Source organism: Haemaphysalis longicornis, unplaced genomic scaffold (genome assembly GCF_048455015.1).
Source record: "Haemaphysalis longicornis isolate Haplotype H1 unplaced genomic scaffold, Haemaphysalis longicornis Haplotype H1 scaffold_1, whole genome shotgun sequence".
NCBI classification, from domain to species: Eukaryota; Metazoa; Arthropoda; class Arachnida; order Ixodida; family Ixodidae; genus Haemaphysalis; species Haemaphysalis longicornis.
This window is the reverse complement of record NW_027526203.1, coordinates 274503166-274530936: the sequence shown is the minus strand read 5'-3', so window position 1 is coordinate 274530936 and position 27771 is coordinate 274503166. Positions and strand designations below refer to the sequence as shown.

The following is a 27771-nucleotide window of genomic DNA, read 5'->3' as shown; positions in this document are numbered from 1 at the left end:
CCGCATCCACCAGCTGCTGGTCCGTTATACGAACTCGAGCGAGCTGGCGGGCCTCCTCCGCACGTTGAAGATATCCGTGGACGTCGGCGTTGAGGTCGTCGTCTTCTACATGCGGAAGCATGGCGTCGAGCATCGTAGTCGGCCTTCTACCGTAGACAAGCTCGAACGGCGTCAGCTGCGTCGTCTCCTGGATAGCCGTGTTGTACGCAAACGTGACATACGGGAGCACTTCGTCCCAAGTCTTATGTTCAACGTCAACGTACATTGACAGCATATCTGCGATTGTCTTGTTCAGACGTTCTGTTAGTCCGTTCGTTTGGGGGTGGTACGCCGTCGTTCTTCGGTGATGCTGTAGCGTAATACTCCTTGCATCAGCTCCGCAGTAAATGCCGTTCCGCGGTCGGTGATTAGGACTTCCGGGGCTCCATGTCGCAGCACAACTTGGCTTATAAAGAACTTTGCCACTTCTTGTGCAGTCCCCCTCGGAAGAGCGGCGGTCTCTGCGTAGCGCGTCATGTAGTCTGTCGCTACGACAATCCACTTGTTCTGTGATCGTGACGTAGGGAACGGGCCTAAAAGGTCCATTCCAATCTGTTGAAATGGTCTCGATGGGACGGCGATCGGTTGCAGAAGTCCGGCGGGTCTTGTCGGCGGCGTTTTTCGTCGTTGGCAGTCACGACAGCTCCGGACGTAGTGGGTGACGTCAGAGGTAAGGCCGGGCCAGTAGTACCTCGCCTTGATTTTTCCAATAGTGCGCGCTGTGCCGAGATGTCCGGAAGACGGGTCGTCGTGGCACGCTTCCAAAATTTCGTCACGAAGGTCCGTGGGGATGACGAGAAGGTAATTCGCTCTTGTTGCGGTGCTGAAATTCTTCTTCACGAGGACGGAGTTTCTCAGGCTGAATGCTGATAAGCTGCGTTTGAAGGTCCTAGGAACGGCAACGTTGCATCCCTCGAGGTACTCGATTATGACGCGTAAGTCGGGGTCGGCACGCTGCTGGGCGGCTAGGTCGCTCTCCGTCACGATCCCGAAGAACGCGCTGTCTTCGTCAGGGTCTTGTGGTGGTGGGTCGACGGGGGCGCGGGACAGGCAGTCGGCGTCGGAGTGTTTTCTGCCGGATTTATAAACGACTGTAACGTCGAACTCCTGCAGGCGCAAGCTCCACCGCCCAAGACGGCCAGAGGGGTCCTTCAAATTGGCGAGCCAACACAGCGCATGGTGGTCTGTTACAACCTTGAATGGCCTTCCATACACGTATGGGCGAAATTTTGAAATCGCCCATATAATAGCCAGGCACTCTTTCTCAGAGGCAGAATAGTTTTTCTCCTCCTTCGACAGACCACGGCTGGCATAGGCGATTACCCTTTCGCAGCCGCTTTGCTTTTGGACAAGGACGGCACCCAAGCCTATATCACTGGCGTCCGTGTGCATTTCCGTTTCGGCATTTTCGTCGAAATGAGCGAGCACGGGTGGTCTTTGCAGGCGTTTTTGCAGCTCGCAGAATGCTTTTTCTTGGTCGTTTTCCCAGCTAAAAGGGGTGCTATCTTTCGTCAAGCGCGTGAGTGGCTCTGCAATGCGTGCGAAGTTTGCGACGAAGCGCCGGTAGTATGCGCACAGCCCGAGAAATCTTCGCACGCCCTTCTTGTCTTTCGGCCTTGGGAAGTTCGCAATGGCTGAAGTTTTTGCCGGGTCAGGTAGGACTCCCGCGGCGTTGACGACGTGGCCCAAGAACTTGAGTTCCTCGTATGCGAAACGGCACTTTTCAGGCTTCAGCGTCAACCCCGACGTACGAATGGCCTCGAGTACAGACTCCAACCTTGCAAGGTGTTCGTCGAAAGTCCGGGCGAATAACACTACGTCGTCGAGGTATACGAGGCAGGTGTGCCACTTAAGGCCAGCTAGCACAGTGTCCATGACTCTTTGAAACGTCGCTGGTGCTGTGCACAGCCCAAACGGCATCACCTTGAACTCGTATAGGCCGTCTGGGGTTATAAATGCAGTCTTCTCTCGGTCTCTCTCGTCCACTTCAATTTGCCAGTAGCCGGTCTTCAGGTCCATCGATGAGAAGTACTTCGCGTGGCAGAGGTGGTCGAGGGCATCGTCGATTCGGGGGAGGGGGTACACGTCCTTTTTCGTGATTTTGTTCAGTCGCCGGTAGTCAACACAAAACCTTAATGTGCCGTCTTTTTTCTTTACGAGTACGACGGGCGCAGCCGAGGGGCTTTTCGAGGGCTGTATAATGTCGTCGCTGAGCATGTCGTCGACTTGAGTCCGGATGGCTTCCCGTTCGTGTGAAGAGACGCGGTACGGTGACTGTCGGGTGGGTCGGGCTCCATCTTCGGTTATTATTCGGTGCTTCGCTAGAGGGGTCTGACGTAGTTTTGCGCTCGACGAAAAACATTCGCTATAGCGACGCAGCAAAGCCGATAACTTGTTCCGTTGTTCTTGCGGTAGCGCCGGATTCACGTCGAAAGGCTGCGGGAGCTTGAAGGTTTCAACGGGTGTGCGCTCAAAGTCGGCGACCGCGATCACGTCACTTGCTTCTTGCGCTTCTTCGAGGAATGCAATTGCCGCGCCCTTGTTTAAATGCTGGTACTCCTCGGTGAAATTCGTAACCAAAATGTGGGATTGGTGTTCCTTGAAGCGCGCAATGCCTCTTGCGACCGACACACCACGGTTGAGAAGCACCCTTTGATCGGTGTCTACGATAGCGTCGACGTCAGGAGCAGCATCTTCACAGTAGACTGCGACCATCAAGCTTGCGCGGGGTGGCAGGGTGACGTGATCATCGGCGATCCTTACAGCTGCACGGATTTCGGGGTTCGATTCCGGCGTCATGGAGTGGTCGGAGGAAAAAGTTATCGACTTCGTCTGCAGATCGATTATTGCGCCGTTGTCCGTCAAAAAGTTCATTCCGAGAATTACGTCGCGAGAGCAGTTGGGCAAAACGACGAACACCGCAGGGTACGTCGTGCCGTCTATGGTGACGCGCGATGTGCACGTTCCACTTGGCGTCACGAGGTGGCCTCCTGCTGTGCGTATGTGCGGACCGTCCCATCTGGTCATAACTTTCTTCAGTTTAGACGCAAATGGTCCGCTCAACACGGAGTAGTCGGCTCCCGTGTCTACGAGGGCGACTACATCAAAGCCGTCGATGGACACCTTGACGTCGGATGCCGCCTTCCTCGAGTTCCGGGTGCGTCGGGGCGTCGCATCTCGGCTTGTGCGTGTTGACGGTCGGGCACTGTGCGTCGTCGTTGTCATCGTCTTCTCAGCGGACGTCTCGGTGCGGTCGGGTGCGCGTGGCGGCGTATAGCTGTCGTCGTGTACGGGAGTCTCGTCAGGTCTGGGTCGGGTCGTCGGGATGAGGGCATGTTGTGAGTCACTGTCTTCCGCGAGTCGTTGCGTCGTTGGAGGGTTTTCATTTTTCCGCGATCGTGCAACTTTACCTCCAGAAGTTGCATCTTTTAGTTTCCCCCGCGTGGGCTGGGGGACCTTCCACGTGAGAACTCAGCATTGCTACGGCGGTTCGGCGACTGGTATGGGTAGGGTGACGGCGAACGGTTGAAACGGGCTGGTCGACGGCTGGTGTTGGACAGGTACTCTTCGATCTCCGATGGGCGCTGGCCAGTTCGGGGGCGGGGTGCGTCGACGGAGAACCCTCGCAAACCGAGCCTCCTGTAGGGGCAGCGACGGTAGACGTGGTCGGCCTCTCCGCAGTGGTAGCACAGCGGACGATTGTCGGACGTTCGCCACACGTCGGTCTTCCTTGGGGCAGGGGGTTGCGCCGCAGGTGGTCGGGCCGGCGAGAGAGGACGACGGTACGGAGCCTCGTGACGATAGGGTGCAGGTGGGCGAGGGCGATGTACAGCAGCCGCGTACGTCATGGCTTGCGGCTCGCGAGGTGCTACTGGCGTCGTTGAAGTTTCCAGCGCTTGCTGCACTTCTTCTCTAATGACGTCGGTAAGAGAAGCGACTTGTGGTTGCGGCGGCGTCGGGAGCAATTTCCGCAGCTCCTCCCTCACTATTTCGCGGATAGTGTCACGTAGTGAGTCGGAGTTGATAGCGCTGGCACAAAGCGTCTCCGAAACCAGCGCATTGATTGGGCGGTCGTACTGCCTCGTTCGGATTTCGAGCGTCTTCTCCATCGCGGCGGCCTCAGACGCGAATTCGGACACGGTCTTGGGGGGGTTGCGAACAAGGCACGCGAAGAGTTCTTGCTTCACACCTCGCATCAGAAACCGTAGTTTCTTTTCTTCCGTCATTCCTGGGTCCGCACGGCGGAAAAGTCGCTTCATTTCCTCGACGAAGATTACGACTCCTTCGTTCGGGTGTTGCGTTCGAGTTTCCAGTAAAATCGCAGCTCGTTCTTTTCTCACCACGGTCGTGAAGGTCTTAAGGAACTCGCTTTTGAATTGCGTCCAGTCGGTCAAGGCGCTCTCGTGGTTTTCAAACCAAGTTCGGGCTGCATCCTCCAAGTAAAAGAAAACATGCCGGAAGGTTTCTTCATCGTCCCACCTGTTGAAGATCCGCACGCGCTCCAGCTTCTCCAACCATTCCTCTGGATCTTCAGCGGGGGCTCCCCGGAACGATGGCGGTTCCCGGGGCTGCTGCAGCATGATTGGCGACGTTGTTTCTTGTACCATGGCGTTGGTTGCAGCGTTCTTTTTCTTGGGCCCTTCTGGCATCAAACCGAACTCGGGCGGTAAATCTTGCAGGCGGGGGCTGGCTCTTGTTGGACTGGCTTGGCGGCTTTTCGAGGTTGTAGTGGGCATGAAGGGTGCGTACCCAGCACCTCCACCAGATGTCACGAAGCCAAGGACGACGCAGTTGTCTTGCAGGAGAAACAAGTTTATTGGAGCGAACTTGTGCTCCCCTAACAACTCAAAAGAATACAGAGGCGGCGAAGCAGCGGTCAACAAAGTGACTTGCGTCAGCGAGCGTCACAGAATCGAATGCTCCGGCGTCCGCACTGCAGGCTTTTTATCTTTCGGCGCGCGTGGTTCTCGAAACGTCGATTCACATCGAGAACATAGTAGATCCAAGAAGATTATTCTGGGCTGTTCACGTTAGATCGGAATGCTCTCCCTATCACGACAGATAACACATGCGGCACAGAAAGAAAGAATGGAACACGCGTTTCCCTTGGCGCAGAGATAACACAGACCGGCGCAGCCGGGCGGTAAAAGCAAAACACAAATAAACAAACCCAATGTATGGTTCGCGGCAGTATGAATACAGACGAGGGGACAAACGAAGATAAGCATTAATCCCCCGTTGCCCCAAAAGTGTTACACAATTTTAGTATACCTTACATACGTGGCACTAATGAGAACCTTATTTCATGAGACGCAGCTACCACAGGTTATTAGTTAAAGACAGATATTGCAAAAGAATAACAAGCCTTCTTTCCACAAAGCTGCCCAGAAATGCAAAGCTATATGAAACAAAGCCGACTTGAGCCATATGCTCAAAAACATTGCAACGGTTGCAACTACAAGTTCTGACACGCCGAATGTAAGAAGCGTTGTTCCGGGCCAGGCAGTTTGGTTGCCAGGGCTGCTATACCGCATGTCCTACCCCAGATTCTTGGGAGGTCATGAGGTAAACCCAAGATTTAATGATCAAGCAGACGGCCACCACCCCGTAGCACGTATGTTTTCGGGGTCAGTGTTATGCAAAAGTAAAGACCACAGTGGCACGTCCCCAAGGACGATGCAAGGTTCTTGCAGATATTAAAACTTATAGCAGCAGACTTGTGCTCTGCAATAACTGTAACAAAAGCCCGAATGCCAAAGAAGCAGTCAAAGCGACTTGCACGCGCATTGGAGAATCGAATGCCAGGGCATTTGGTCAAAACGCATTTATCTTGGAGAGCAACTGTTTCCAGAAACATGCAATCAAATCAAGAGCACTGTGGATCATTCCAGAAACATTAGGGTAAGTTACAAAGATGTTTACACTCTTTCCCTATCAAGCAAGATTGCGGGCGGGGCCTAAGGCCAGGAGGTGGAAATAGATGTGTCGCTTTCAGTACAGTACAGGACAATATAACGGTGAGTGGCCAGGCACCGGAAACGGAACATAAACAAAGCAATTCACAAAAGCACGGTTTGTGGCAATCGGAAGCAGTGGCAATGTGCCTGCAATGTTCTTGTAGGCATGAGACCTTGTAAATATTGCTTGCCAAAAAGCAAATGCTTCCCATTTGCAGACTAGACACAAATTTGCACATTAGCTCTAGCTTCACAATCGGTGCACAAAGTCACAGGCATATGACTGGTTTAATGTGCTTTGTCTGTTTCGTTGTCTTACTGGTCCCTGTTGTTACTGTCCCAAGTTTAAGCGCTTGACACCCCAGCTATGCAGCACCAACTAGCCCCTACTCATGCCCTCTTAACATTAAAGTTATAAGACATGAGTTTATTACTGTAAGCTCTACTAAAATTACACCCTGCATCTAAAGCCCCCATAACGCTTTATTTGGGCATACATGAGCAGCCGATAAATTAGTCCCCCAAAAGCTACTGAAATGACAATTGACATTTAGGACCTGCTTTCCAGCTGTGTCATACAAAAACATCAACTCATGAGCACAGGTTGGTGCGCTGACTGAAATTTTATGGGTTTTACAAGGCGCAGCTACACTTGGGCTACGAGAAGTGCTGTAGTAAAGGGCTCTGGATTAATTTTGACCACTTGGGGATCTTTACCGTGTGCCAAAATCTCAACACACAGCCTTTTTCATTTTCTTGCTTTTATTCCACCACGGCTGGGGTCAAACTCGCGTTCTTTGGACTCAGCAGCACAATGCCTTAAGGGAGTCATGAAGACAAAACACAAGTTTGGTTCATTCAAAAGACGACCTCGTTAGAATCATATTGACACCAGTTGTAATGTAAACTTCGCTCAAATAAGCTACATAATTAAGAAAAAAGGGAATGGCCATGCGACCCACTCGCTCATTTCCCGCAACAGAACCTGTGATGTCATACCAGCCTGCTCTGCGATTGGAGGAGGCCGGCAAAAGCAAACGCAAATTAGGCTGAGCTTATAAGCTTGCAGAACGAGCTATTTGTGCTTAAATTTAGGGCACATTCTTTTTAAAGCAATAAGAATGGTAGGAAAAACAGTGGAAGTTACGAAAGCACAGTAAACAAAGAAGTACTGATGCGTACTGCGCACACTATGATTGGTTTAGCTGCACAGCACTGCAGGGCTTTGGGGTTGTCTCGGATGACCTTGGTCGATTGAAGCAAGCAACGGTGTCTTACGTGACCATATTTGCCGAGCGAGCACTATGTTTCACAAAACGATTATTTTCTCCCAGAACAAAAACAAGCCAGGTTTAAATACGGCTTGTCACGGTAGGGTGGCGCCATCTAGGTTCAGTAACACAAACAAACGCGCGAATGCTGCCGTGGCTACCTCGATGCCAGCGTCACCGTACAGGGTGGAGACACCCTTTGAATGGTCCCGTGCCGCCACAATTGGGTCAACGTGCTCAACGCGTTGTTCTTTTCGTTTCCCACGAGACCCAGCAACGCGAAACAGATAAGATGATTCAAACTTCGCCAGTAAACCGCGTTGTGGCGATAATTTTAGCACGGTTTTGATACAATGACTTGCTTCGACAGCGAGCGAGTGACCCAAAATGGCGGCGCCAGCGTATACGTGTCTCCACCCCGTACGGCGGACGCGTGAATTAAGGCACCCTAGGCTGCAGAGCGGTCGGTTCCTGCATCATTGCAGACCACGAAACCACACGATTTAACGGGAAAATCAAAATTTTAACTTAAATTGATTAATTTCTCAGTGAATAAAGCATCGTTTGTATCCGGACAAGCACTGAGGGCACTATAAAACACGAAATCTTTTGAATAAAACAAACTTGTATTTTGTCTTCATGGCTCCTTTAACCAAACTGAGCCACCGCAGCGGATGGTCGGTTGACTCGTAAGTCCTTTCACTTGGGCCCATCTGGGTTCAGACAAATGTGCAAGTTTGAGACTGAGCTCGTATGTGCCCGTGTGAAATGGCATGAGCCATACTCTAAGAAGGAAAGAATTTAAATTTCGATTTGAAGTGGCCAAAAACCATTTTGGCCACCGAAATCTTTACATGGTTGCGGGTCTACAACACATCAAAGAATAAAGATAATATATTCCTGTAGTTGAACCCCATCTAGCGATGTGGAGCCAAATATACCTTAAAAGCGACTGCTATCCAGAACACATGGAGCGAATATGCGACGAAAAGTCGACAAACAATGTTCGGCGGCACCTGCCTGGCAGGCGGCATCAGCGAACAGCAAACAAAGGAACCAGGGTAGCATTTCGGCTGGCGTACCCGCCAATTTTCCCACCATTTTTTTTCGCGGGGCTACCATGGTTGCCAGACCAGTACTGCCCTCTGTTGATTAGCTCGCATCATCCGTAAAGGCAGCGGATCTGTCAGCCCACTCTGGTTACAAACCCCTGCACGCTCGCGCCGCGGGCTCGGGCTCGAGCCCGGGTTTTTTTTTTTCTCGCTTCGTCCCCATGGTTGCCAGACCAGGACTGCCCTCCCCTTTATGGACTGCCTTTACGGGCCCCATACGTTTGTAGTACCTCCCGTGCCTAGTTATAGTCTTGCTTTATTTGCTCAGTTTATCATCAGTCTTTACACGCTTGACTGCATGCGTTAGGCCTTTTCCAAGTGCCGGTGCTAAGCTTTGGAAACGGTGTTTACGCGATTCTTTCCTCTCGTGCGAACACTGTGCAGATGTGCTGCAGGCGTGTAGAAAGAACAAAGTGTATGTACTATGTATATGCAATATCGGTCAAAGTACCCCCATTAGGGCTCATACCCCCCCCCCCCCCCCCCCGGATACTGCATACTTCGGCTACTGCGGACGTTTTTTTCCCCGTTAAAGAAGGTCCGTTGTAACGGGCGTACACTGTATTACTTTGCGAGCCTTACCTTGCACCGACTTCACAGGTCAGCTCTCACACTACAAGTAGTAGTTCATTGCTACTAGTTGTCGTGCATGCCTGAGAACGACCAGATCACATCAAACGCATCCAAACTTGCTGCTGGCTTGCCTTCTCTACCCGTTTTTCTCCTTGGTCGTAGACACTGTGCATGCCCAAGCATGCAAGCGAAGTCCACCTTCTTCTGCAGACAAATTTTGCCAGTGGCACCTTGTTCCAATTCTGTTCACAAAACCCCGTGAGCACTGCTTTGTTGACGCCAGGAAGGACCGTAACTGAGTCTTGTTTCGCACAGGTGCGCTATTTAGAGTGGCAGCCTTGCCTATCAAAACGGTAGAGAGCGAGCTGCACCCCGTCATAGGGCAGTGATGGCTGCCCTATCTTGTGGCAATAACAACTTCCGCTTTTGGGCAGGCGGAGGCACCTTGTTAAAAGCAAATGTGTCGATCGCCACACACACTGCTCAGCGGTAGCTAGCCTAGCTGAAGCTGTGTCATGAGTCACCACCCTGACCATTCATGACCTGACAATTCAGAGGCACGGAGGATAACCTCGTCGCTTCCTGGTAATGTCGCTGCAAGGCTACCTCCATGGCCACCTGCTTCACGGTCTTTTCTGCAAACAATAATGGTGACAGCCATGCAAGCGCACTGCGGCAGAAGTTAAGGCAATTTGAGTCTGCAAAAAATGCGTTTGAGCACTTTCCGGACACTGTTACCCTTAAATGGGTACATAAAATGCCAACCGGACTTGCAGCGAATTTTATTAATGCGGGATGATCATTGTCCAAAAACATTTTGTTGCCGACTTGTCGTCGTTTTGTCACAGTCGTATCGTCGTCTTTTGTCGTGAGCTTGTGCCTTGAGGTTTCTTCCCATGTCAGAGATATGAAATACATGGGCTTCTATGGTCATTTGGCAGGGATCCGAAAATATTTCTTTGCCGCAAGAATTTCCTAGTCGTGAGATTTCATTATTGCCGGTTTGACCGTATGAACTACAATAGAATTTTTCCCAGAGTGTACAGGGACTCACCCATATACTCCATTGTACCAATGCCGGCTTTGCTGATGTTTCAAACTCACCATGACACTTGACCTGCTTATTGCACTACCTTCCTTAGGCTCGACACAATTTGACTCTGCTTGCATTGTTACGGATTCACTGCAGGCTGCCACTTCTGACACACCTCCCAGACTCCCAAGATTTTAGCGTGTGTGCGTGCACGTGTCCCGCGTACAGAGACGAGGCAAGGCAAGCAAACCTCGTGCTCTTCATCCCGGAACTGGGGCTGAGTGACCAGGGGGGTCCAGCGAAGACACTCAGGGTCCAAGACAATCCTTCGGTCCTTCCCAGATTGAACCTTGGCCATGTGATCGTTGAGCATCTTCTCGTCAATGTTGATGATTATGCTGCAACAGAAGAAAAGAAAGAACAGGATTGTGAACTGCTGCTATGCGGCAGTGACACCGAGAGTCCCCAAGGTGCCCACAACACTGCTGTTACCGGTTTCTCTCGGTAGGGTGCCTCTTGAGCATGTTGAGATGCTGCAAAGTGGTCGCAATGTCGTGGATGTTCAGACCCGTAGCCGAGGACAGACCTAGGAGGAGGACAGAAGCGTGCTCGTGTGTGTGCCCAGCCGACCAAAGGGGGGAGAGCCGAGGGAAGCTTACACTGGATGGAGATGTGCCGCTCTTTATAATTGTAAAGGAACTCGAGGAGAATGCTTTTCCAGTAGGACATGTAGCTGATGCGGCCCAGGTCAGAGAGGGGTTTCTCGGGCGTCCCAGTCAACCCCTCCTTCCGAGACAGCAGGTAGCCTGCAAGGGTGGCACACTTGCTAAGCACACTGCCCACCAAAGACAGCGGTGAAGAAAAGGGGAGCCACTCACTAAAGTCAATGAGAAAGCGTCCAAACCCCTGCCTCTGGTACTGCGGCATGGTCATGATACACGACACGTTGTACCTCTGCTGACAGTGCTTCTCCTAAAAGTAATCAGTAAAGAGAACACAGCAGTACTCGCATCAGTGCCAGGATAAGACAACAAGGAACAATAATTTACCCCGGGCACTTTAACTCATTTGGCCAATTAAACAACACCGCTGACGGTTTGAAGGCCATCGGAGTACTGAAGACCCAAGATGCTACCACATTTTGTAAATTAAGGCACATTAATTAAGATCTGGCTGCATCTCTTCAATAGGAGAGAGCTGCAGCTAACAGTAGTCACAGATTCTACAAGTGGCAGCAAAATCCTGCAATTCAATCAGCCCAGCGAGTATCTTCTCTCACCCTTGTGTACATGCTGCAACGATGCAGCCAATGCAACCAAAAAAATTGTTTTTAAACAAAGACCTTAACCTGAAGCACTTCATTAGTACAGACAGCTTCCACTACATCCCACCAAAATAATACTAAAACAAAATGATTAAAAATTACTATTCGTTTTTTAGAAATGGCAGTGGAGCAGGCCTACACACCTGCACATAGGTAACACCGCACAATTTAAAGTATCAAATTTGCTCGCACAGCGCATATTTGCCTACAAATGGCTCAGCCGGCACATACAGAAAAACAATCCAATGCTCACAATGTCGCAAAACAGATCCAAGACCTTACACGATTTTCTGGGTCCCTACAAAACTGCCATGGCACAGATGGCTTCTGTAGTAGGCTTGTGGGTAATATTGAACTGTTTAACAAGGCCTCTTTGCATCAAGCAGATGCATTAGTGTGAAGTATAGAACCTTACGAATACAGCACAATAAAAGTTGGCTCTCCGCTTGATAAGCAAACTTAACAAAGCTTCACTGCATGCAACTTGCCCCCTTGGGTTGGCTTTTTTGCACCACACTGAAGCTGTGCAAAAAGCCTTACACGTGTAAGCCTTGCATGAATTGAGTGCATGTTAACATTGGTGTATGTAAGCTGAAGTGGAACACTACCGTGAGTAAAATTTATAAACTGAAAAGAACTTCCCGTCATTGTAGTGAATAAGTTAGGGATGAGAATGGCAAAGTGAAGACTTGCCGGCATGTCACGTGGTGTGTGTTTGTGTTTCGCGGGCATCCTCAGCAAGCTGAAAAACACTAATAGACAGATGGAAACTGTTTATTCGGACGTTTCGCAAACCACTCTGCAACTTTCTGATTGAAATTTTTTGCCTAGATTCGTTGGTTTGGAAGATGGGTAATTAAATTTTACTAATTATCTAATTAGGCAAAATACAAAAGACAGCATGACACACTACATGCAAAAGTGAGCAATATGCATTTGGTCGCATCATCTTGAAGTACATCGGCATATTTTTAAACTCTGGCTAAAGTTAGCTGAAACACACTGCATGTCTGTCCGTGTGTGTGCGCGTGCGTGTGTGTATAAAAAAAAAAAAAAAAAAAAAAAGCATGACAAGGCCCTGCTCACAACCCACTGCGATGATGCAAAGGCTCACGCACCTTTGAAAAATAGCCCACCAGGTGGCAGCCCTTGGCGTCATTCTTGGTGAGCACGTAGAAGAGAAAAGGCTCCACGTCGTAGTAGAGGGTCTTGTGGTCCAGAAAGAGCTTGGCCAGCAAGCACAGGTTCTGGCAGTAGATCTTGCTCACATTGCCATCCACTTCGAAGACCGACACCTCGCCCTTGCGGTAGATCTCAGTCGCTGGCGGGTGGAACCAGGTGCACTTGTGCTGCACAAACAAAACAAAACAGTGACGCCCGCATGCTTGGGCATCACGGGCCCTCCAGCAGCACGCACACTCACCATGTGCCTTGACAGAATGCTTCGGCTCTTCATGTACTTGAGGCAGAACTCGCAGAGGAAAAGCTTGGGGAGCCTGGGCAGAGGAACGGCAGAGAAGAGGTCAGGGGTGGAAGCAGGGTCTAGCTTTTTGGAGCAGGCACGGGAGCAGCAAAAGTCTTATTTTGGAGCAGCTTTGGAGCAGCAAAAATCCCATTTTGGAGCAGGTTTGGAGCAATTTAGGGGTTACTTCGGAGCACTTTTGGAGCACACTGACGGCCTTAAATGATGCGACTGAGCGCACTTTTAAGAGCAACTAATCCAAAAACTGCATGAAAAATAGAATTGGCCAGAATTATTTAGAAGGAGCGCAATAAATTAATTACAAGCTGGCACGTTGATATTACCCTTTACTCGGGACTGAAACCTGCCTTTTGCCAATTCCTTTAAATGTAGCGACTTTTTGGCCTTTATTTGTATAATAATCAACACTATGTTACTAACAGTGGCTGCTTTTTTAAATTTTTTGGTAAAGTACAGTAGAATCTCGATGATACGATTCTGGGTGATACGAATTTCGGGATGATACGAATTTCTGAAAAGTCCCGGCAAAATTGCATTGTTTGCAATGGCAAACATTTCGGCTGTTACGAACGGACCTGCGCGGCCCGGCGGATGATACGAACGAGCCGGCGAGGCGCCCGACTGCCGAACAAGCAAGTGACGGCTCTCTCTCCCCATTTGTCACTCTTCTTTCTCCAGAAACGGCCGGGCTGTTGTTTTCTGCTCGCGAAAACGCGCCCCGCACGCCCCATGCGCGCCGCGAAACCTCTCGCACGCTGCGCGCGCCGCGGCCGGCGGCGGCAACATGGCGGCGGCTTCGGCCGCGAAGTGGCACGGCCGCGTGAGCGACTGCTTCTAGCCGCTCTTTAAAATGCCGCTCAAGGCAGACACGAAGTTTCTTGTGCAGTAAAGGAGCTGATAACGTTGGCTAAAACGGTACTATAAAACACCATCGACGCCGCTAGTGAAAGCCCCCATAAAATATCTGCCGGAGTGCTAAGCCTAAACATCTCGGGCGGAGCCAGCGGGCTGTCTCGAGCGTTTCGCAAGTCGTCAGCGTCTTTTTCTGAATGAGGTAGGAGATACCGCGGGCGCGAAGTCGTCAATGTGGCCTTGAAAATACAGCGCGCGCAAAGCCAAGGCGTGCGAATCGCGTTCAAAAACGCACCATGCGGTTCACGCTTGACTGTTGCGGCGTGTAGCGAGCTTGGACACCGGGAGTGAGGAGACAAGCGCGAAGCTAGGCGAAGCGTTACGCGCTCCAGAAAGGACTGCTTTGTGACGTGGGGGTTTAAAAAAAGCAGAAAAAATCATGTATTTGTTCACGCGAAAGAAAGAAAAGAAATAAACGAAAACTTTTTTTCAGCGCTCAATTTTTTGGTCTATGTTGGTTCATACGAATTTCGGATGATACGAATATTTTTCGCGGTCCCGCGAGATTCGTATCATCGAGATTCTACTGTAGTTTCGAGCTAAAACAATCGCGTGCAGTGCGCCGCCCCGCTGCCGCCGTCACCGCAACCATGAAATCAGGCGTCGTGAACGTGCCCTACCCGAGCGGCGCTCGCCGAGCGCGCATCGTCTCGCATCGATATTCCCCAACACGAAGACGGGCGCCGTACATTATGATGCTGTATTTGCAGCAAGCTGCCGCCGCCGCGTCGACCGAGAAGGCAGGCATCATAGGCAGGCAAAGGCAGGCAGCGAATGAAGATGGCGATTTCACGACGCCTCATTCCGTAATAGACGCGAAGGCGAAAGCGGGCACGGCATCCCATCAAGACGCCTGCTTTCGCGGTCGAGTCGAGCCTCATCGGTGCGTGAACGAGTACGGCGGCTGAGTGGCGCGCTGCACGCAACTGTTTTAAAGGAAAGTGATAGCGGCCGCCGCAACACTCTAGAGGAGCGTGCGCATGCGCTCAGTATCACAGAAGAGCCCTTCGCGCGAAAGCTCGCGTCGTCGCGGTTCTCGGTTCGTGCAGGTCCTGAAAAATTAGACTTCAATCACCACAGTAACTGCGTACTCGCGCAAAAAAAATAATAATAAAAAAAACTACTGAGGCGAAGGGTGTGCGAAGGGGTCGTTCGTCTTACTTCGAGCAGCTGCAAATTCCAGAGGCCATGCCTCAAGTTATATCACTAGATAACTGTTCAAAGTACTTTTACTCATGCTGGTGACAGCCTTCCGGGAAAGCCGCGGCGATAACAACGTTGCGATAAACTCCACGAGGAAACCACGAGTGTACCCATGGAGGAAAGAAAAGGTTAGGAGAGGCCCTGACGTCACATTTGTGAAGCCGAGTCCCGCCATGACTTGAGCCCACGGAGCCCAGCACTCTATCCCATCATCCTTTGCTGTCTCCGGTTTGATTTGACTAACATGGCGTCGCCCTGCCCTCCCGCTTCCAAGCGAAAACAGCTTCGTCGCTAATTCCTCGGTGCGATGTCATTTTCTAAGCTGTTGATTTCGCCTTCAATTTGCCCATTCTAACCCTCACCCAAAGTTTCAATCGAAAAACAGCCTTTGTTTTTGAGATAGGACGATTTTTCAGCTCTTAAGCCTGGGAAAGTAGCGTTTGTCGTCGTCATAGCAACAGGCTCACGCGATGGCGAACGCAGACGCCTCGGACGGCAGAGTTTTCAAACTGGCCTAATCTGAAAACGTTTGTCATAGCGACTGCGCTGGTTTGCAAGCGTAGCGAAGCAGCCACATACCAAGCGCCTTAAAAATTTGTCCGTTCTATTCGCCCAAATTTGGGCGCCGCAGTAGTAAACAAGTAAGCAACATTGTCCATGGGCTCAAGAAAAATCATGCGACTTCCTCCACACTTTTCGCAATGCATTGGGGTGCTAGGGGCCTCTCCTGTATAGTGCCTAGAATATACCTAGTATATTCTAGGCACTATATCTCCTGAGTATTCTTTCCTCCATGAGTGTACCGAACTGCCGTGGCTATGGATGCGGCTGCGTCTATTGTGTAGCCAGTGCTCAGTGTTGCCCGGATGACGACAAGACTCGGCTAAATTTGGCGTTTTATGCTCTCAATGGACAATAATCACGCAAATTGCCGTTTCTGCGCAGCTTCGTGCAGCAGGGCAAATTGGCGCACAATGGCGCAGCAGTTCCACCCCTGAGAGGTGTTGCTTTGCAAGTGCTCGTGCTTGCGACCATACAGCTAGTCTCACCTGGCATACTCCTGGGGGTAAGGGGATGAGTACCAAGTCTGTATTTCATACTGGCCAAACTCAATGGCAGCAGGGCACCTGGTCTGGTGGTCAGGCACAACCAAATCCTGGCCCATTGTCTGCACAGAGCGACAGCAGCACACGCGGTGCGTCAGAAGAAATGGCAGAACTTGCCAGAGATGCAATTTTTCACTGGATTTCTTTTATTCCCTGATAACACTATACCAAACTAAGACATGCTCACTTTGAAGCGCAAACAGAAGTTGTGACTTCTAGTGTTAGAGAGACACTAAAGTGGGAAAGCAAATTGGTCTATGTCGATAGGTCAGAGTGTGGTGAATACACCTATACCACTTGCACCAGCAGCAGACATAGATTTATTTTAAATTTTACATCATGAGGCAAGGCTGCAGAAAGGAAGGCAAAAAGTGTTGGAACATCCAATGGAGGCCAACCCTCCTTCAACAACAAAAAAATTCACACACTACGCTTTAAACCATAAAAGCGGAAAAGGCCAAACCTTGCCTTCATTAAAAATAAAAAACTGTACAAGTCAGACCCAGTAAGCATTCAAAGATATGTCGTGAACTTGGTCATCCCACTGGTTTCCCACACAGAAAAAGCCAAAAGGTAACGGCACCCCACACACATGTTGTGACATTGCAAATTTTGAATGGTAAATGGTAGAGCTTGTTACAAACATTTTTTCTAAAACAAACACCGAGGCAGGAACGTATAAGTGTAAAATAAAGGTACGAGGAAACTTGCTGATAATGTGCCCTCTTAAAAGGCACAAAGCTCACAGCTTTATTTCAGTTTCATTTTAACTGAAATGGTTCGCTTTGTGCACAAGTGCAGTCAAAAGATGCATGCAGGTGAATACGAGAGCCTTTGTACCACTTACCACAAGTGCATACAGTAAAAACTGGATATAACAGAACTTCTGCATGCTAGGTGCAGTATTTTGATGTAATAAAATTTCAATGAATTGAAGTGTCCTTTTTTTACAACTTCGTTATATTAACGCTTAACTGTACATGTGCAACAGCCAGTGCCTACTTCAAATTCACAGTTTTAAATTCATATCCGCACAACCTCATTTCTTAGCGAACAAGGCTTCGTAGGCCTTCAGACTAGAGCTGAGAGAGGTACAAAACGTGCGATATTTCAGTTCAAATAAACAGTAATGGCTGTGCTACATGGCAACTTTCAATTGACAGTTGAACGCTAACTTACAGGTGTGCCCTATGCATTTACGATGGGGTGGTCGATAGACACTTGGTTCAAGGCCTTTGAAACGGCCGTGTAGCACAGATATAATACAGCTGTTAGTGCCCCTTTCAGTGCAAGGTTTGTTGCACTTGACGACTTCCCAGACACTTTTTTTTATTCTTGCTGCTTGGGCAATTGCTACCTCAGTAATAACTACCTAATGGGGAATACTATAACAGCCTGGCCCATTGGTACTCATGTAAATAAACTATAAAGCCTGAACATGCCAGCACATAGTTCTACTGCTGGTCTACAACTTTTGGACTACAAGCATGCCACAAAGAGTTTTAATCTTAATGGCTACTTCATTTGATGTGCACTAACATCTTTCCCAGATAGGAATTTCCACTTCACAACAATAGCTGTATGAGGGCTGTTTTGCAGCCTTTGCAGCAATGCTATCTGTTGTGTGAGTGCCACAGACCACAAGGCTATTGGAAGGGTACGTGTTTAGAAGACGACTACTTTGATTTTTATCAAAACAATTCTACCAGTTTGTTTTATGGGGGGAGTATGCGCTCAGAAAACCACTCTAACTTACAGGAAATACACAGTGGAGTTCCACAAACATTGGAGAATTTTAATCTTTAACCAGTTTTTCCACTTCCGAATACCGTATTTACTCGCACAATGAATGCACTTGTTTACGTGTGTTTGACGGTGTGTTTATTATGCGAAGTAAGCACTTCCACTTCTCTTTTTCAGTGTTGTGTCCCCTTGCACAAGGCGGGAGCCACTTTTTAAACTTATTCTGCAAGTACTTGTCAGTTACAACACCCCCCCAAAAAGAGAGAGAGAGAGAGTGAGAAAGAAAGAAACAAAGAAAGAAAGAGTTGCAATCAGTTTTCAACCACGTTCTAACAAGCATTAGAAGCCACTCAAAAACCAAGAACAGAATTATCAGATATCTGAAGCCTTTCTACATGCCCAGTTATCTACATTTGCCCATTGCAAGTGCCGCGACATCAGGGCTCAAGGCCAGACACCTCTCGTTGTGGCGCTGAAGGGTTTCAGATAACAGCCATCGGGCTTGCCGCAGCAGTGATTACAAGGTAGCACCTGCGTTCCAGTGAACCCCGTAGTTACGGTGTTTTGTAAAGTGCTGCCTTGGCATGCATTTTTACGACTGAAAATGGGGGTGTGTTCACCATGCAAGCAAATGCGATTCACAAGGGCAGGAGAGGAGTATGAATCTAGAAAATGCTGTAACTTACATTCCACTACACCACCTTCCAAAAAAGAACAGCATTCGAGCACCATGCAGTGTTTCTTCTTGCATTACAATTAACAACTAGCCCATCGCACTTTTAAAAAGGACAAGACCCAGCAGCTTTTCCAACCGCTACCTTTAGAAGGCGGTGGCAGCTTGGGGCTTGGAAAAATGGGAGCAAAATGAGTCGGCATATGAGTTCCCTCAAGCAAATTGCATCTGATTGTCATCAGATTGGCATCTGATTGGCATCTGATTGGCACCAAATTGTCATCTGATCATGTTGTATAGTAGTCATAAATGTATTTCACACCAGTTTGGTCACCATCGGGATTATGAATGTTGCAGGTAGGTCCTACGTAGCTGTTTCTTTTAAAAAAAAAAAACCATAAACACGCTTGACCAATTTTATTTTGCTATTTACAATTTATAATGTCCCAAATCGTAGTGTCGAAAAATGCATGGGACAACAATGCCTATTTTTGTGGTGTTAGCCTTTTTTTCTCATTATTAAATGACTGCCGCAGTGGTGAGTGGTATGTTCACACTCATGCTACTGTAATCTGCCAATGCAGACCCCCTCGTGGTCACACTTAAGTTTCCCTTAAAACTTCTCCTTACATAATTTCACCCAGCTTTTGAGATCCACACAATTATAATTTTCTGACGGTACTTTTGTTACAAAAGAAGCGAAGCGCTGTAAAGTCACATTTTTGCACTCCCCAATACCCTTCTTCCCACACACAGGAAAAACCAAAGGCATCATTGTTATTACCTTTAATGCCATATCCTGTGCTTTCTTGAAGGTTTTCAGGTCTTTTTCAGAAACAGATGGAGGTAAGTCCGATGATGTATCCCGAGCATTTCCTGCCAAATAACAAAAGCAATAGAACTGTACAAAACTTCTACCTTTCATCTCTACAACTGCAGAAACTGATCCTGCTACTTATTTTTAACTTGCCAATTAAGTGAGACCCTGTGAAACACAGTTGACTGCTGTTGTGGAGGATGACTTAAAGTTGTTACAAAGGATGACTTAAGACGTAACATTTTAAATGTTACAGTTGACTGTCATTATAACAAACCGTACACTCTATGACAAATTTTTCAGACCTGATGGGGAGAGCAAAAATGCCCCAATAATCGAGTCTGTGAAAACACCCGATACTTTATCAGACAATTCCAGCAAAAAACTCACTACAATTTCCAGGCAGTCTGAACACTCGGCTGGCTACTGCCACTTCTTTTGTTCCAACAATAACAGACTTGCTCATAAGACTCGTGGCTACAGTGGGCTGAATTTCAATTGATATTTGGGTAAGAGCAATGTGCAGCATGCATTTCGGTGATGGCAATTTCCAGTGACTAAATTTACTTCCCAGGAGGGGAGATGACTGACAGAGTTGCCAACATTATGGCCATGAACTGTGCAAGATCTTCTAGGCTAAGAATTCTTTCGATTTAAACGAAATAACTGTCTCTCTATGCGAATTTAAAACTAAAAAATAATGGGCACTTTAAGGATTCTGAGACCCTACGCAGAGTGATATCTGCGAAGAACTTTTTAGAGCTAATATAAGACCACGGCAGCATCAAGGCAGCATGTAAGTGCAACGCTATTCGTGACGTTCAGTTGACACCATGTGACTGAGCATGTGAAGACAGGTGAGAGTTACTGCTTCTAGCTGTGAAATGACTGCTCTTCTGAAATCGATTAGCGACAGCAATGCAGCATAAAGTTACTGCAGTTTGCTGAGATGATCACCCTTATCTCACATTTTATTAAAACTTAAGACCTAAGTCATTGTGAAGTTGCATGGAAAAACATTTTTATTTTATGCCCCTACCATTGGAGCATGTATACATCGGACAGAAAAGGAATTTTCTTGCTGGACCTTCAGCAACTGTTTATAAGAGATTGCCGCATCTCTCCTATGGGAGATTGACTTAGACAATGCAACTCCTCGTTTTTTTTTTTTTTTTTTTCCTTCAAATATCGATGCACAATGTGTGTGTTCTCGGTTGATCAAAGAAAACCCAGTCCAGTCAAGCTCAGTGCACGGTTTCCCGCTTTTTGGCGCCACGTTCCTTCGTCAGGTGCTGGCCACGAAAACTAAAACCCAATTTTGTTGGCTACATGTAACACAACAGGAAACCATAGTCAATTCGTACGGACCGAGAAACATGCCTGGAATATGCAAGAACAACCAAGAAACCACCAAGGGCTAACTCACGTGTGGCAGGCTTGATGCGCACCGTTTTCGATATGGACCTTGATGTAGGAAAACAGTTTTGAGGCTGCCTAGCCTTCAGTGATGCTGCCTGCTTCACATCTTTCCTGTTTCCAAGCGTAAGTGCAAAAAGGAAGAAAGCAAGTTCAGAGTTCGTAGTTTATCGTTCAGGACGAGAATTCGATGATATGCAAGGTCTTTCAAGGCCCTATCCAAACATTTTCAAGGGTGCAGGAAAGCACATGCAGCAATTCACTACTACTGTTGTGCTTCCACACAAAACCTATATAAATTACGTTCAAAAAATGACATGACCCTGAGTGCAAATCTTTAATACAACTCTATCCTTTGGAAGTAAACTAGTTTAGAGCCAGCCACCCACAATAATATTAAGAGAGCTCTACAAAAGGCACGCTATTTTGAACATTTTCGATCATCCCAAATGCGCTTAATACACAGTTTCAGATAGTGCAGAACTTCAATTACTCCCCTCCTGCTTGCATCCCTACCCGTATACTAACGGGTTCATCGGGAAGAGGGAACAGTCCACTGACTTTGCCCTCCATCACATCTATCAAAATGACGTTTGCCAATACAGCTACACAGGAGTAACATGCACTGTGTTCTCACATTCACAGTCTTGCTTATCTGTGCTCATTATTATTTCATCCCGGACGTCAGCCCCCTTCCTATTCAAGGCATGGTGGATCACAGCTATGGTGGAGCATAGGGACAGATGGTGAACCAAATGAACGATAGGACAAAGCAATGAAGAATGTAGCGTCACATGCAGGAACCGGCCAAAGCTAGTTTCTTTTCTGTCTGATGCTGCGATATGCAGTTCTGCACAAGTCGATGTATAAATCAGTGCGAGTGTAATCATGAGCCGGCTTAAAATTCCGAAAGCATTTTTTGATGGCGAGCGTGCAGGACCACACTTTGATAAGCCACGAAAAGCCGGTCACATAATTTGCATCGCCCGAATTCAAGGTCACTCAAGGCCTATAAAAATTTAACTTCAATTTCATGGGTTTGGAAGATGCTACTTCTTGCCTACAAGTGACCTCTATGCTATTGCATATTTCAAAGTATCAGCCTCCACTGAAATGCAGTTTTCTTCTAGTGATCACTAATGTAAAGCATCACAGTAGTGCATTATAGGTTCCAGATATTAGAACTGTGCTGTTCACCCTTTGAGGGTCATAGCCATACATGTACGGCACCGGCAAACACTTTCAAAATGGTCAATGACGTACATGTACGGCATCGCTTGTATCTTTAAAAAGCGCGCCTTTTTCGCCAACTTCTCTTGCTTGGCATGTGCTGCCACACTTCGGAAATACGTCAGATTTTTTTCTTGCGCCGATGGCTCTTCTTATTTTTTAATGATTTACTTCAGCGGCGCGCCGGCTACCGCTTGCGCATCCGCTAGCGAGGGGGCGCGCTGGGTATCGCCCACCGAGTCCCCGGGCGCCTCTCACTTCTTGCACCTGCCACAGCACTCTTTTTCTCATTTTCTTTTTGTATTTTATGAGCGGTGCGCCGTCTATCGTTCCCACATCCAACCGCGTGCGCCGGCGCACGCCGGCGGGCGCGCAGCGGCTGGTTTCATTATCGCCCTCTGGGCGCTTCCCGCTTTTTGCACCCGCGAAACTGATTTCTATCTGATTTTAATTCACTCAAAAGGTGCCGGCTTGTTACTCTCTCGTTTTTATTTAGAATTTTTTTTTAATAACGCCATAATAAACCACATGTATGCAACAACACAAATGATTTCTTTGTCACTGTACGGTCACCTAAAAAAAATTGATTATTTTTTCTCGATATAGATTCATCCGTAGAATTTAAATCAGCAATAAAAAAAATCGACCCTGAGGGGACGCATTTGGCGACGAAATTCGACCCTCAAAGGGTTAGGTGAGAACAGATCTCAGTCACATGTTTTCAGTTAGAACTGTCCCATGCTGCTAAATGAAGAAATGTGGAAATTAACCCTTTATTTTAAACAGATGTGGCCAACTAGCCTTCTGTTTGAAATTTTATTTTCCACAGCTGCAGTTTCCTCATTTGCAAACTTATCCTGTGTTCTTTCATTCTCACTGTCCAAAACAAAAATCTGGGGGTCAGTTGGTTTGGTGTGCCTTGTGCCTTTTTGACAGAGCAAAAGAACAGTGATTGAAAAGTTGTGTGCTTACTGCCAAAACTTCAGAACTGTCATGCCCAGATGGGAAACTGCTACCTCCAATCAAGAATGATTTTTCATAATAAAATGTATTAATGCTCCTTTTTAAAGTGAAAAATTTTCTTGATTGTGGGCACCTTCCTCATTTTAGCAAAGCTGAATCTTGAAAAGTGAACATACTTTATCTCTAAGCACCCTCCCTGGGTTTGAGGAAAACAGGGGCTACTAAATGGTAGAAAAGAAGAAACACCCTTTACTATGTTTTAACCCTTTCGGCCCTGGTGTCCTATATTTAGGACATTAACTAAAAGTCTTCTAGCAATTTGAGAACAAAACGAAAACAGATAGTTTTCTGGGAAATAGTTCTTTAAGGATGCCCCTTCCGATTGATATAACTATTGTTCGTTTTTTGCTATTGCTGAACACATGAAAGAGGAAGGCATTGCAGTGAAGACCAAATTGACGTCAGGATGACTCCAAGGACTGAAGTCATAGTTAGATTACAAGGCTGTCAATCGAAAAATATTTGCACTACCAGCTTCAATTTTTGTATGTGGGTTGAGTTCTTTCCAAAATTTGGGAAAACAAGCAAAAAAAGTTTTTCTACTCGACTTTAAAATTTTAATTGCCTAATGACCTAATTAATTGGCATGCCTGTAGATCGCTAATTACACGCGTCACAAGCTCAATTTTTTGTTTGTAAACTAATAGGGCACAAATATTAAAGAAAACACATAGCAAAAATCTTTTCAGCAGAAAGAAAAAATTCAGGGCTGAAAGGGTTAAAATAACCACCCCTCCACTATACAGCTAGGGTGCACGCTAGCGCTAAGCGTCCCTACACGTAAGACACTAAGGAAGAGCCTGCTAGGACTGCTGCAAGTGCACTTACATGAACCGCACAACCGCAGGCCACACAGTCATGTGGTTCCGTGCACTACAAATGCCCTTTTCAGCTCCCAATGCCTGAGCTTGTAAGTCTCCTCAGCGTGGTTAGAAAGCGGTGTTCGAATGTTTGCAATTTCAATTTTGAATTAATTTTTGTTGTTTAATTGCTATTCCAAGACTTCAACATTGATGACCCCCAATTACAGTGAACCACCTTTTGTATGCAGGCTCCAAATTTTATAATGTATCATCAAAACTGATGTTTCAGAACATTTCGTGGGTACTAAATTTCACAAGGTTAAGGGGGCCAAGAAACGAGCACTCCACAATACCACATTAACACAATACTCGCGGGAATCGCGGTATTCCTGCGACCCCCCCTTCAGCTAGCTTTCCCACACAGAGGCTGTTACGCAACGTGTCTCTTAGGCAGCGGAAACACGCACCGTACATTCCGACCCCGACGGGTTCGCTCTGTCTGGCGAGGGGAGTGCCCTTGCCCATAACGGGTTCTTGCACTGCAATTAGTGCCACCAGTTGACGGAGTCTTGCGGGAAGTCGGAGGAGAAGGCATGCCCTCTGGACTGTGAGGACGCGCGCTCCGGGGACGTTCCCGTAAGCACCCGTTTGTTCCGCTGCCACCCAGCTGCGATCGTGTTCGCATGTGCAGTGCCCCGCTGCCCCGGCATTCCGTCGGTGAGTCGAACCATCTCGATCTCTGCAGTGCTTTTTAATGCCTTGCTTCCATGTTACTGGTTCGCCTACGATCAGTCTGTATGCAGTAATGTTTAGCCCTGTCATTACCGGATCCCTTTGTTTCCGCGAGCAATGGACCCTCTGCAGTTTGTGCTCGCATAACATGCTCATTCAGCGCAAATAACTAGTGTGAATATACCCACATTATATTCTGCTGCCAGCTCCCCCCCCCCCCCACCCCCCCCCCCCCCCCCCCCCCTCAAAATTCAGAGGCTGGCATATTTCTGCACATGCACAAGAAGCAACATTGAATGGTAACTATGATGGATCATCAGGCTATCTATGGCACACCTTTATATAACTGCTCGTGGCCCTTTAGAGCCTGAGGACTCAATGCAAAGTGCTACACTTGGGTAAATTTATACCCTAGAGAGAAGAAACAAAGTTCACTTATGAAACGAAATTGCTCTTAAGGGGTTTTCACATCTGTACTTATGACATATTTACACATCAAACGCACTGTGGTAATAATCTACGCAGTGATCCTGCTGCTAGGACATTTATCAATGCACCTTCACTTTTTTATACTAATGCTGAGGAGAAGGTGCCCCACCAATATATCCACGATACATTGCCCACTTGTTCAGGAGAGCAGTTCTTACTTAGATGTCTGTGATTTGTTAAAGGAATACTGACACGAAAATTTTGTTCCACTTTTATTCCTATTATCGATGCTTAATGGTCTGGCGAACCCAAAACAGCATTTTAAATACTTTAGTACGCGATAATTAATTACATTGAACGGCCTGAAAATCTCGTTTCAAATTCCCGCGCTTTCACCCCGAAAGGCGCATATGACAGAATCCCGGCATGACCTCACCGCTTAGTGCAGACGTCAAAACACTGTGCGATGGGGGCGTTGTTTCGACCGTGCCGCCGCTGGAGCTGAACGGCTGAGCTGCCTGAATTGCTAGGCCTACCACTGCAGCGGAAATTCGATGACCGCTTCAATAAAAGTCCTGATGGCGACTTCTGTTGCAATTGTGGGCTATATTATCGCTTCCTCTCCCGTGTGTGGAACTTTATTTTTGCCAACAGTGCCTTTCTGGACAGCGGTTATGCCTGTAGCTCTGGTTACATGCACCGTGTGTGAATGCGCTGGCGCCCAGTCACCGCTCGTGGGGCCGCGCATGTGAAGTGACGTCACGACTTTTTGACGAGCGCTGTCGCGTCACTTCCTTTGGCTGCCACGGGATGATGTCCCGCTGATGTCCATTTGCTGAGTGCCGCTCTGCATGCTGTTCGTCGGCGCGATAAATGAGATACAATTGAAGTATGTTCTTTGCGTCGCAGGCCGCTCATTTTTCAGCCAGGCTATTCTGTTGAGCAAAGAAAGCGAACTGTGCAATAATATTAACGCCGAAAATTGGTGTCAGTACTCCTTTAAAGTGAGTTTTCCGGAAGTTAAATCATTTACCATTATGTGGTAACACCAAAGACACAAGGCCCAGAGCTTGTCAATAAATATATACGTAAATACATATATCTCCATGCAAATAAGTAAAGCTGGAAACTGCTTGCAGCGTAATAGTACAAGGCAGCATGCAGCTCGGTGTAAAATGTGCAACCTTGATCAGCAAACATGGCCCCAAATCAAGACACCGTGAAAGGCCTGCAAGGGCACCAATCAAAGACCAAGACTACAAGAAGGATAGCGCGAGCCTCGCACGCTTGCTTACCTTTCAACGTTTTCTTATTTCTAAGAACAGACAAAGATTAATTTTCCTCTAACACTGGTATTGGACCCACACGAAACTCAATATTCACACACAGTACCTTTTTGTTGGCACCATTCAGACACTCGTTTAAAAATACCACCACTTGAACTGCAGTTCCTTTCCAATTAAAAGTGCCAAGACGTAAGTGCACTGCCAATGGTGAAACATGCAATTCTGCCAACACTAGGCGTTGTTGCCACTATGCTGCCGTGTGCGAGTTTATGGGATGTAAAGAGTCTGTTAGCAAAGGCGAAGTGTTTCCGAGCAGCATGGCCTGGCTGCTCCGAGGCACTCCCCCATCTATTATTGATTCGACCTAATTAAACTTTGAGACACTTTCATTACTATATTCCAGTGCTGCAGGTCTTCAGCCACAAGATTTCTCACTGCAAACGATAACCATACTGCATTTTCAGTCTGCTTTGTAACATGTATGAGCCCACTACTCAGGTAGCTGCTCAGTAATAAAAAAACGTGGGGAGGAGCACGAATAGCTCCTTGTTTGTACCAGGGTTGCACAGGTAGCCCTGATCACTGCAGTCATACAAAATAGCCTCTCGAAACTTTAATAGCCCGGCGCCAGACTAGAGGTGCGCTAAAGCCTGAGCATGGCATAAAGGCTGCCGCTACCTACCTCTTCTGCAACTTAGAACGGCAGACCTTTGCCTGGTCTTTGGTCGGCCTTTGACTGTGGAGCATTGTGCACAAAAGTAGGCAGGAGGGCAAGAAACAGGCAAAACATGCGTCACACACAGGAACAAAGTGGCAAAGTAGCGAACACACAGATGGAAGGAGACAAGCATATCACTTACAGGGTGGCAATCTTCTGTTTCCGCATCATGCCATTGTGAAAGCGCTTGTTTTTTTTGCTTGATTTTTGATGCCAAGTTATTTACAAAGTTGATGCTCTTCAGTCTCCTGTTTGAGCAAGACGCACACTTCCAGGGCCCTGTGCAAAATAGCAACGATCCATAAGTCTGGGCATAGATCGAAATGCTGGCAACCCCACTCCAAGCGCAGCAAATAAATGTGCAGTAGGACCCTACATACAGTACTTATTCTTCCGCAGCAGTCAACATGTGGTCCCCAATGTATTCCCAAGAAACTAACAAACGACAGGAAGGCTCCTTCTCCCATGACCACTGGAGCCGCAAAGAAGCCTACAACTGATTAGCATGGGCAAAAGCATGCACCCCAATTGTCATAAACGACCTGAAAAAAAAGTACACAGCTTTGCTAATTTATTAAGCAGGAAACAAGCGTTATTTTACTTCAAGTTATACATTTCATCAATGCAAAAGCTCTAAATATTAAAATTCTGTACTGTCACCTCCCACCTTGGTTCCCAAAATAAGGGTAAAAAAAAAAGTCCTACTTCGGCATAGCTATATCAAGAAGTTTTGGTTCAAATAGAGAAAAAAGCGATTTCGTCAAATAACTCAAACATTGCCTCTCTTAAGTACTCCAGTCTTAAGTTTACATATTCACTAGTAGACTGTGTTGCAAGTGTGTCATAACAGTTCCAAATGTGGAAGCCATTGGTCAAGTAACAGGCACC

General features: G+C 47.6%; 1 protein-coding gene across 1 annotated transcript in view; it reads right to left on the bottom strand.

The window, feature by feature from the left end:
- The window catches only part of LOC144146085 (uncharacterized), a 96730-nt gene that overhangs the window by 35295 nt on the left and 33664 nt on the right, over positions 1–27771 (bottom strand). The window contains 12 exon segments of the mRNA XM_077678024.1: positions 10236–10383; positions 10478–10571; positions 10645–10791; positions 10864–10957; positions 12428–12658; positions 12733–12805; positions 15957–16075; positions 19214–19305; positions 20673–20776; positions 26848–26901; positions 27026–27078; positions 27080–27162. Coding sequence (XP_077534150.1) covers positions 10236–10383; positions 10478–10571; positions 10645–10791; positions 10864–10957; positions 12428–12658; positions 12733–12805; positions 15957–16075; positions 19214–19305; positions 20673–20776; positions 26848–26901; positions 27026–27078; positions 27080–27162 — 1292 coding nt within the window.